Genomic DNA, 12,101 nt, shown 5'->3' with positions numbered 1-12,101 from the left:
TAAAAGAAGACAAGAGAAGAAAAATATCCAGCTTCAGGTGACACACCCAGTAAGAATTTGCAGGAAGAATGGAAACTCTCTCGGATTTCTTACAACAGAAATTCAATGTAGTACTAACTAGCCATGGGCATCTACCCCATTAACTAGAGTTTGAACCTAGGAAAAGGAGTTGCACATATAAAGACTCTTTCTTTTCCTTTTTTCTTTTATTTAAATCAGGTTTCTAAGACACAGAAGGTATTTTAAAGGGAGGAGGAGGACTGTGCATTTATTTAAGACTTCTTCAATCAGATTATAACAAATTAAGTACTTGAAAATTCATTTACTTTAGGGGCACACATTTAAAATGAACTCCTCTCTGCCCTGGTTGGTATGGCTCAGTGAACTGAGTGCCAGCCTGCAAACCTAAAGGTCTCAGGTTCAATTCCCAGTCAGGGCCAGGTTCCCAGGTGGGGGCATGTGGGAGGGAACTTATCAATGTGTCTCCCACACACCTATGTTTCTCTCCCTCTCTTTATTCCTCCCTTCCCCTCTCTCTAAAAGTAAATAAGTAAAATCTTAAAAAAATTTTTTTTAAAATATTCCTTTCTGGGAGAACTCCAGATTGGATCTGGCAGCTTTCTAGGGTTTTGGTTGGGTGAACAGTGTAATTTCAAGAACAGTCCTATGAGTTGTTAAACTCAGGAGAAAAAAAAAAGGCAAAGGAAATTCAGAGTTCTCACTGGTCCAAGAGCTGAGAGACTGAAAGCCACAGTCACCTTAAAATGCTTTCTGGCATGGAGGTTAGGGAAAAACAGCAAGAGATATCAGAAAGAATCAAGGTTAGCAGCACTTGACCAGACAACTTCAACATGTTTGGTGATCACAAAGACCAATTTTCCTAAAACTCCACTCCAGCAGAGGAATGGGCCAAGGCCACAGAGCCTGGCAGAGCAGACTTTCATCCTAGGAAACCCTGTGGAAATATCTAATGGCCTCTCTCTTCCTTCCATGCCTGAGGAGCCCCAGTACTGGCACAAAGTGACCCTCACCTACCTGCAACAAACTGCATCTCTGAGCGCAACATTCAGTGACACAGGCCAGCCAGCCAGCTAGCCAGCTAGGCAGTCAGCAGGCGGCTTCCCGAAGAACGAGCTACATAAGAAACCCACCACTCACTTTGCAGCTCCTCCACTGCCTTCATCATTGTCTGAGGATGACGACGTAGAAGAACCAGGAAAGTATGCTGAGTCCACGTGATTGGGGCTGCTGCTCGGAGCTGGGTTGATTGGGGAGGACCTTTCATACAGTGGAGTATGTTTTCCTTCATGAGGAATGTTACTGTAGTTGTTCTGCTCAGTCAGATTCTTTCCACTTGTTTCCAAAGTGAGGGCCGGCTCAGCGAGGCTGTATGGGTGTGGACCCTGACCCGGAGCACCTGGGCTGGGCCCCTGTGGAGCCTGAAACAGAGGGCAGAGGGCACAGGTCACTCGTTCACAAGCTGTCTACAGGACCTGGCTCCCATTAGCATTCTTGGTCTTGGCTAAGTTTTAATTCAACAAACAATGGCACTTGCTTTACATATCAATTCAAAAGATTAAGACATTAGTGTTCATTAAGATTTGATGCATATGCAGCTGTTAAGTCCAGCTGTCCCTCAAGCCAAGGCAGACTAGCTGCAGAAGGAAAGGAAAGGCCTTACCACGGGCTTGGCTTGCAGAGAGGTCTGTGGAATGTTGAGCATCTGGGGGGGGACATACGGTGGCACTATCCCAGGCATTCCAAACGGATTTGGTCTGGCTGTTTCATCAACACGGAGAGAAAACAATAAAACAACTGTGAGCAGAGAACACTTCCCCAAGGCACTATGGTGGTTAGCTCGTGTTTCATCTGTCTTGCACCTCTCAAGTGAGAATACACCACTGGCCTGAATTCTCAGAAACCTTTGGATAATCATGTTTAACATTAAAAAATACATGATAATGATCAATTTTTATACTCTGGGGCTAGAATTTTCACTTCTAAGAATTTTCAGTTAACTTCTGAGAGTGTTTTGCTTTTTGTTTCCTTGAATGCCTAGATTCTTGGTCTTTAACTGAACAGGCGTTCTTGGCTATCTGGTCTCCGCTCACTGATGACAAACCTCAATCTCCTATATAAGGAACAAAATAAGGAGCGAACACTTCTCCTTCCATTTGTAAAGCAACAAAATTTCTCTGTTTAAATTCAAAGTAGGTTCTTAGCTAGTAGTAAGCTTTTAAGTATAAAAAGTGAAATGTGGTTACTGCTGCCTATTCTTTTGGTTTCTTTTTCATTGTTAGCAAAACCAGGATCAAGTGACACATTTTAACACACATTAGAGGATTAGTAATGTAGTATTCTGTGTTCTTTCAGAGCACGACTTTATAAACCTGTTCTGATGTACTCTAGCATTTGCTCATCATCCTCATGCTGTCACAGTAAAGCACAGAAGTGAAGCCACGAAGACTCAGGACTGGGTCCATGCCAACTTTAAGATATAACAACAGAGCAGTCAACCTGGCCAGCAGCCCGGATACCTCCACGTTCACAACCCTCAGGCTCCCTGTGGGTCTGAGGTGAGAGGTGTGGGTGGCCATACAAGTAAAGTGAGCAGAGTGATCTGTACCCAGTCATTTGATGACAAGGAATAAGCATGGCCTGATGTCAAAAAAATTTCAAAATATCAGGAATTAGTTATTTACCGATACAATAAAATAGGAAGAAGACTCCTCAGATCTTTGTTCACTCACTAAACAACGAGGTAAGGGATGCCTACAAGGTACCATAAGCACAGGCCTGGGGACGCCAGGAATCGGAGATATTGAGAAAAACAGACACTTGAAGGAGAACACACAACAGACCGAATTGGAGTTCTCAGAGCTACACAATCTTCCTTAGGTTTGGGTTTTTTGATTTTTAAAGCAGAACAAAACCAAACCTAAAGACAACAGAATGCCAATGTCCTCTACCAGGAAGAGTGTCTCTCCAACCTTGGAATCTGAGTGGCAACAGGCAAGAAACACACAACCCACCCTACCAACTTGCCAAAATAAATAAACAAATTAAATTTAACTAAATATAACAATAAAGCACCCAAAACACTCCCTTTCATTCTCTGAAAGAAAACATCCACTGATGTCTAACCCAGCTCTCTAAGCAAATCTAGTCCTAGTGGAGCCCAGGAAGACACACCCTGTTGAGGAGAACTGGGGCTCAGGCCAGTGCTCACTTTTTCCCACACGAGGACTCACAAGCCTTGGAAATCACATTCTTTTGGAAGATCTCATTTCCAAGTGCCCTGCACGTAAGCTCAGAGAGACCCTAGTCCTGTGAGCCCAGCTACAGGAAGACAAAGCTCAACACAGCTTTCATTTCCCACCAGAGATGCCTGTGGGAAAGTAGCTGGGGGTGATTATGCCGGCATGTCAACACATGGGGCTGGTCACACATGTACACAAGAGCCAAACATTCACCAAACATAAACACTTGCATCACACACACACATACATGAGACATTCCTTTTTTTAAGTATTTTTTAGTGATTATGCTATTTTTCCCAATTTTCTCCTTTATCCCCCCTCTACCCTGCCCCCCAACCCTCCAGTACTGCCCCCCACAGTTCATGTCCATGGGTTGTACATAAGTTCTTTGCATCCTGTTTCCTATACCATTTTTATCTCTTTCCATCTATTTTATGTCTGCTAATTATACTTTTTCTTCCCTGCACCTTTCCCCATTCCTCCCCTCCCCCTCCACACTGAAAACCCCCCATGTGATATCCATTTCTCTGATTATGTTCCTATTCGAGTTGTCTGCTTAGTTTTTGTTTCTGTTGTTTTTCTTTTCTTTTTAGGTTCATTTGTTGATAGTTCTGAGTTTGTTGTCATTTTATTGTTCATATTTTTGATCTTCTTCAATTTCTTGGATAAGTCCCTTTAACGTTTCATATAAGGGATTGGTGATGATGAACTCCTTTAATTTGACCTTATCTGGGAAGCACTTTATCTACCCCTTCATTCCAAATGATAACTTCCTGGATCAAGTAATCTTGGATGTAGGTCCTTGCCTTTCATGACTTCAAATACTTCTTTCCAGCCTTTTCTTGCCTGTAAGGTTTCTTTTGAGAAATCAGCTGACAGTCCAATGGGCACTCCTCCTTGGTAACTCTTTCCTTTTCTCTTACAGCTTTTAAGATTCTCTCCTTGTCTTTAATCTTGGGTAACTTAATAATGATGTGCCTTGGTGTGTTCCTCTCTGGGTTCAACTTCCTTGGGACTCTCTGGACTTCCTGGAAGTCTATTTTGGACTTCCTGGAAGTCTATTTCCTTGGCCAGATTGGGGTTTTCCTTAATTATTTGTTCAAATAAGTTTTCAATTTCTTGCTGCTGTTCTTCTCCTTCTGGCACCCCTATAATTTGGATATTGGAAAGTTTCAGGTTGTCCCAGTCTCTTCACTTTTTTGAATTCTTGTTTCCTCATTTTGAGCTAGATGAATGTTTATTTTTTCCTTTTCTTCCAAATTGTTGCTTTAAGTTCTGGTTTCCTGCCCGTCACTATTGGTTCCCTGAATATTTTGCTGTGTTTCACTTTGGGTACCCTTCATTTTTTTTTTCTTTCATTTTTCGACCAAGCTCAATCAGATCTGCGAGCATTTTGATTACCAGGGCTTTAAATTCTCCATCAGATAGGTTGGCTATCTCTTCTTCACTTAGTTCTCTTTCTGAAGCTTTGCTCTGTTCTTTCATCTGGGCTGTGTTTCTTTGTCTCAGCATACCAGTCTGGCTGTTCTGGTTGATTTTTTCTTTAATTCCTTGGTTGTTGGAGTTCCATGCAGTTTGATTTTCTGGTGCTTCTGGTGTTTATTGATTTTAGATTGACTGTTATCCTCCTTTTGGTTGTGTGAGAAAGCAAAGGGTTTATACCCATGCCTCCATCTTGGCTGGAACTCCGAGGCATTCCTGATTAAACACATCTGTAAAGATCCAAATCCCCAAGTGTAAGATACAAGACCCTATAACTGTTAAAGTCCCTTTTCAGGTAATTCTGAATCATGGCCAGTTTGGGGGCCAAAGAACATTATGAAATCCATTCAAGTTTTAATACTGCTATTTAAATCACTGTAAAAACATCTAGTTTGCAATCTCTTGTAGCTGACCTACCACACTTAACTTCTGAGTAACAAAAGTGAAATGCTGAATTCAGTATCAGCATTCAAATGAAGATGAGCATTTTTGTTTTACATTTTTTACCATATGGTACAAACTTCATAAAAAGCACAAACTTACTTAAAACAAAACAAAAATAACCCCTTAAACTATATTAACACTTAAAAGCAATGATTTCCAACAAAAGAACATTTTCTAAAATCATACTATAATCGATGACCTCACATAAACCTTTGACAATCCAGAAAGCTAGTTCCTATTCTATCATAATCTAGTCTAACTAGTGAATTAAATTTGTCTACATTTTTCTGAAAGATGCAGAAATGTTGAATACACCAGGGCCTCTCTTTGCATACTTCATATTTTCTTGTATCAGTTCTTGTTCTCAAAGCCCTCGTGTGGCTAAGAATTGTGGTCTGTCTTCTATATGACAAGGGTATCTTTGTCAGAATTGATACCAACTCACGGAGTGGAGATTAACGCCACCAGTTTCTTGTTCTCCTTTCACAAACACTAGAGAGGCAGGCTTTTGTTAGAAAAGAACATGGACTGAAGACAGAAGTGTTTAATGAAAAATATTTTCATAATTCAAAAATTATCTTTTAAATATTAAAGACCACTTTGAAAATGAAGAGTAAAGAAGTATCCATTGCAACCCTTAGAGCTGTGCTTAGTAGGCTATACACCATTCCGTACCCACTACCTCAAATTACTTTCTATGCTTGCATGAAGTTGTCCAGTTTTTCTCCAAATTAAAATAAAATAGATTTTTAAAAAGAAGGATGTTATCCAAGAACAAGCTCCACTACCAGTCCTACCCCAACCTAACCAATACCCATCTATTACTGGGCATATTACTACAGAGATGTTACATTAAACAAATAGTAACAGAATAATATTTTTAAAAAATTCTATAATGCAGGTGGGTGCTGATATATGATTTTCAAATGTTAATAAAAAATATAGCTTTGAAAATTCAAAGATTAAATAAATCAGCATATTCCCTACCAACCAACCCTAGTTCTCCACACTTCCAAAAACAATGCAGAACTTTCCAACTACATTAACCATGTTGAAATGGATTTACAGTTGATCTTTAAACATAGGCTTGGACTGTGTGCGTCTACTTACATGCAGGGGTCAAATATATTTACCCAACCTCAATATTCTATAGAAGGCACACATAAAATGATATTGTTACTGGCATTGGTGTTTCTTGGGCTCCCCAAGATAGAAAGCAAAAGAAAACCCCAAATTTCCACACAGATTTTATTAAGCTTACGCCTGAATACAAGGGAGGCAGCAAAGAGGAAAGGTCCTCTTAATTGGCTTGGGGTCTGACTCTGCTTGATTTTTAAAAAATTGTATTAATCCTCACAAAGATATGTTTATTGACTTGAGAGAGGAAAGGAGAGAGAAACATCAATGTGAGAGGGAAACATCAACTGGTTGCCTCCCATCTGCACCCTGGACTTGGGACGATGCTCCAACAGAACCACCTAGCCAAGGGCTGCTTGTCTCCTTTTATGAGCTCGGAGCAAAGTGAGCTTGCAGGTAAAGAAGGTGCTTTTGAAAAGGTGGGCTTGTAGATTTTTCCATTTCAACATTTGGGTGAGTAACTTTTCCATCTGCTTTGCCTGGTAACTACTTAGCACCTGGGCTGTGTGGGCAGGCTGAAAGACTGCTCACAACTGCCACCCCAAGAAGGGTGAATAGTGCTCAAACCTTAATCCAATGCACATTCGGGTCAGCAGCTTAAGCAGGCAGTGAAATGAGAGATAAAATCAGCTACTTCTGTGTTTATCAGTAGAAAGTAAAAGGGTGGTGACATTTTTATGGTCCAGCATTCCTTCTGGCCAGCTGGTGTCCTTGGGGTCCTGGGCCCAAGTCCCTATGCTATCTCAGGATAAAGGAGAATTTCACATAATTGTTTCTATCCTCTTATAGATAAACAGCTTCTGAAGGCTGGCTGGGAATAAAGGCACAGTGAGAACCAATAGGAGGCTACTGTGGCCTACGGAGTTCGGTCTGGCAGGCTGAGCTAGACTCAAGGCTAAGTGGGAAGGCAGAGGCAGGGAGTAAGAGGTTTTCGGGCAGGAGGACTCAGAAATCATCCCCAGCTTTTAAAGGACTGAAACTTGTTGATTTCCAGTGAACAACAACTCTCAGAAAGCCAGAGCTGAGGCAACTGACAGCTATTCAAAACTGCAGTGCCAGCCAGGCCCCACCAGAAGAGCCCTAGGCCGCTGTCCAGGAGAGAAGCTCTCAACATGGAAGCCTCAGTACAGGGCTGAAAAAGATCATGAGAAAGCAAGCAGGCATATTCTGGGAGATACCTGAAAGAACTACAAGCAAGGGGGGAAAATTAATCCAAGGAAGCACATTCTAGATCAATGTAAATAAAAACTTTCTGAGAATTACGGTGGGTCGACAATGACAACGGCTGCTTTGGCTGTTCCACTGGGTACAGGGATATTCCACGGCCATATAAGCACCCCTTTCATCTTCTGACTCTCAGTCTGGATAGTGCACATGTGGACCTCAAAGGACCCCTTGGTGCCTGAATCTTGACTAGCATAGTCTGGGTAGTGATAGGTTAATCCCAAATTCTATCCAAATTCTTTCTATTCCAGGGTTCACTGAATCAGAGTTTGAATCATAGGTGTTTAATGGCAAAGGATTCTTGCACTTACTCTGACTAGATCCAAAAAGTAGAAAAGGACACAACTCTCTTTTAGCTACCTACATGGTTTCCTAAGCCTATGATAATATAGGATAAATCTGTTTCTGTCAATCTCTGCATTTTAGAAAGGCACAACCCAAAACAACAGTCTATGTGGAAGTCACTGGTAAGTTGAATCGACATTCCTCCTCTCAGGAAGACACTCTGCAGTTTTTTAAAACACAGAGCAGCTGAAAGGAGGATATACCTCCTATTTTCACTTCTTCCAAAATGACTAATTTTTAAGTTTTTTAAAAAAAAAACTTTCAAAAAGCCACAAGACCAGAGTCTATATTATTTCATACCACATCAACTAAAATAAACTCACTAAAAACTGAATGAAAGGTCATAGGAACAGACTGAGATAATCCAATGATCCCCAAATGATCTGCCTGGGGATCTAGGAGAAAGAAGAGGACCTTCTACTCAACATGATAATACCTTCACTTTCCTCTGGCAGAATCTACCCTGTCAGACCCTGAGGGCTGACATCAATGTCATTTTCATTAGTTTTAAAAAAACAAAAATGGAAAAAAGATGAACATGAACACATCTCAAAAAAAAATTGTAGAATGACATGAACAGAGCACTTCATAAAATGAGTTACAAAAAAAATCAAAGCACTCTTTATTCTATATTGTGAGGTTAGAAAATATAAAAACCTGTTTGAGGGAAGACACATGACTTAGAAAAGTCTAATGTATTTCTTTTTGTTTTTTAAAGATTTTTTAAGTTTATTTATTTTTAGAGAAGGAAGGGAGGGGGATAGAGAGAGAGAAAAACATCAATGTGCAGTTGCTGGGGGCTATAGCCTGCAACCCAGGCATGTACCCTGGCTGGGAATCAAACCTGCGACCCTTTGGTTTCGCAGCCCGTGCTCAATCCACTGAGCTACACCAGCCAGGGCTGCCTAATGTATTTCTTTAAAGAAAGATGTGAAGCAAACATTTGTTAAACCTTTTCAGTGGACACACTACTGCTTGTGATACTATCTTTTGTAGTCTTCTGTTACAAAGCTTTTCTTTTTTGCTGGTTTTCCTTAGAGTAGCCATTTTATTTGTTTGTTTGTTTATTTATTCCCCCCCAAAGATTTTATTTATTTTTAGAGAAGGGGGAAGAGAGGAAGGGAGAGAAACACCAGTGTGTGACTGCCTCTTGCACACCCGCTACTGGGGACCCAGCCTGCAACCCAGGCATGTGCCCTGATTGAGAATTGAACCAGGACCCTTTGGTTCACAGGCCCGTGCTCAATTCACTGAGCTACACCAGCCAGGGCGGTATTTTAGGTTTTTTATTGTTGTTCAAGTACAGTAGTGTCCATTTTCACCCCACCATGCCTCATCTACCCACCCATCCCCACCTCCAACCCTTGAACCTACCCTCTTTAATTTTGTCCATGTGTCCTTTATACATGTTCCTTGATGGCCCTTACCCTATTTTCTCCCATTATCCCTCCCGTCTCCTCTCTGGTTACTATCAGTTACAAAGCTTTTCTTAATTAAAATATTAAATAAAAATCTTGGAATGGGTGAGTTTAATTAGCAAAGCTATGACTGAATATACATAAATTTTAAAAGAACTAAACTTCAAAAACTTATTAGTAAAGTGTATCAGCAATACAATATTGAATGCCTGGTGAAAAAAAATTTTTAAGTGCTATAGAAAAATCAAAAGGAAAATATTCTAGATAATGACCACAGGACATGGGTAAGTAGATTACAGTACATCTGCAGGGTAGAATATCAGGCAAGTTTTGAAAATAGGAAAGCAAATCTATGTTATGTTATAGGGAGTCTCAAAGGTACATTGCTGTGAGAATAGGGCAAGTTATCATTCAGACTCATACTGTGCTGCTCCTGCATGGTGAGTCTGGCTATGTTGGCAAGGGGCAGGTGGATGAGATCCTGAGGGTCAGTTGGCTCGTAGTCTGTTTGAGCTGTAGGAACAACATGGGTAGTTACATTCTCTCTTCCTCCAACTCATCTGTACTTCCCTCCCCTGAAACGTGTGTGCAAGCCATTGCCTTCTGTTCCCAGCAGATCCCACTATGGATTCCGCACATGTCCCATCATGGTCCCAACTAGGCAACCTGGTTTCCCAAAGAGGAAGCCCTGCAGGTACCACATCATTCTTCACAGACTGTCTTCTCGTTCAGGGGTGATGTCTCCTGGCCATTGCCTCACATTATGATAGGACATGTTGTTGGCAGGTTAGCCTTACTTTCAAGAAGGCTATTAACAATGACAGTTGATGGATAGTCTAATGAGTACCAGATGTGCAGACTGTGCAGCTACAGGAATCTACCTTCTCAGTCACCGGAAAGCCACACCCTTCAGCAAAGCAAGGGCTCAGACCAGAGCCCACTGATCAGCCCTAGTCTCTCACTCCTGTTTGCACAGGACCCTTTTTGAGCCTTGACCCTGAGAGTCAGGGTCCCATCACTAGGACGGGCAGTTAGGATGGCAGTCATTTCTGTTCTTTGTACATCAAACACCAATGTTTGGCATTTTGTGTACTGGCATCCTCTAACTTGGTCTGGTAAAGTATGGCCAGCCACGGGGGCCTGTCAGGATGTGGGGCACCCCTGCCAGTATCTTAGCAGTTGTGAAAGCCAGAGGGCCTTTCTTTATGGTCACTATGTAGTCTGTTCTTTGCCCAGTGGCAATAGCTCCTATTTCAATATGGTCCTCTTGGCACAATTCTTTCTCTCTTTGCCATTCAGTCCTGCTGCCTAGTAGCTTCCCTTGGTTCCCACTAGAACCCCCACTTATGTGTTCGAAGGGACCAGGGCACTGTGCCATCCTTGGGTTTTATCATAACTGGTTAAGTCTGTTCAATCCTCCCTATCATGTCAAGTCCTACCCTTTAAAGGATCACAGGTGGATTTGGTGGACTAGTGTGGGCCACTCATCCTGCCCTTTTCCATGTCCTTCAGTACAGAAGTTGCAAAGCTGAAACCTCTTTTGGGAGCTTTGAGTACTCAGAAGACTCCTCCTCACCTCTATTAACAACTGCTCTTGCGAGGATTCCTCTTCTGGCCACATTGCTCTCTGGCTTCTAGCTCTACCTCCTCTCCCTAGTGTAAGGTATCTGTTTCAGGACCTCTCTACAGAATGTGCCCTCCATAAAAAACCTCCCCAGGGAAGCCCACCTACTTGCACAACTTCAATTAGCACTTGGGGAGAAAACACAATAGAAAAAAACAAGGAGACAATTACTGCAAAATTCACAGTACTGGAGGAGGAATGTGAAAGAGAGGTGGGGACAGAGCCGTGGTATTAGTTAATGTTCCTCTGATTTTTATGTCCTGTATAAAGATATTGTGCGTATGGTAGTTTCAAAATGACTTATGTTTTTATAATGAAAAATCCCTCAATGAGCTTCTGTGGTCCTAAGAGTAAGTCTAAAACCTAAGGCTGTGCATGGTCACTGAACCCAGACTAACAAGCATCTCCTGACCAGTTTTCCCTGCTTCCAGGGCTCCAATCACATTTTTCTGTTTCTTCCATACCCTGTCCCCTCACTTCAACACCTTTGCACATACTATCTCCTTTGCATATACTTCCTCCTTATTGTCACCTTGCAAAATTCCTACCCTACCTCCAAACCTCACCCCAAACTATAATCAGAGACAAACTCTAATTAGGTAATGGGGTTGGTCTTCCTTGGCCTTCCTTTTCCCATTCCTATCTCCTCTCATGACTCTACAAGGGCAAGGACGACATCTGTCTGGTGTATCACACTGTCCAGCACAGTGCCTGCCATGAACTAACTGAACACATTAAGGAGCTTATGTACTCTTTCTTTGTTTAATTAACAGACTTTATTTTTTTTATCAGTTTTAGTTTACAGAAAATTTAGCAGGAAGCACACAACTTGCATTATTATAGTACATTTGTTGTAATTGATGAGCCAGTATCAATACATTATTATTAACTAAAGTCCATAGTTTATATTAGGGTTCACTCTTAGTGTTGTGCATTCTATGGGTTCAAGCCGGAGTGGAGAGGATGCATGGCAAGGCAGCGGCTATTGGACCAGGCAGGAGAGGAGGAGGCTTGCAGACTGGGTGGTCCCACATTTGCATGTGCTTAAACCGGGAGGAACAACTGGGGAACGAAGACAGACTGCAGAACCCAGGTTTCTACTGCAAGAAAAGAAAGCTTCAAAACCTCTGGCTGTAAAACCTGTGGGAGTTACAGTAGCAGGAGAAA

General features: G+C 41.7%; 1 protein-coding gene across 1 annotated transcript in view; it reads right to left on the bottom strand.

Moving 5' to 3' along the window:
• The window catches only part of FAM120A (family with sequence similarity 120A), a 126,534-nt gene that overhangs the window by 54,119 nt on the left and 60,314 nt on the right, over window positions 1-12,101 (bottom strand). The window contains 2 exon segments of the mRNA XM_028531488.2: window positions 1,159-1,439; window positions 1,682-1,779. Coding sequence (XP_028387289.1) covers window positions 1,159-1,439; window positions 1,682-1,779 — 379 coding nt within the window.

The sequence above is a fragment of the Phyllostomus discolor genome, chromosome 3 (assembly GCF_004126475.2).
Source record: "Phyllostomus discolor isolate MPI-MPIP mPhyDis1 chromosome 3, mPhyDis1.pri.v3, whole genome shotgun sequence".
NCBI classification, from domain to species: domain Eukaryota; kingdom Metazoa; phylum Chordata; class Mammalia; order Chiroptera; family Phyllostomidae; genus Phyllostomus; species Phyllostomus discolor.
The sequence above is the reverse complement of the archived record's forward strand: the minus strand, read 5'-3'. Positions and strand labels throughout refer to the sequence as shown.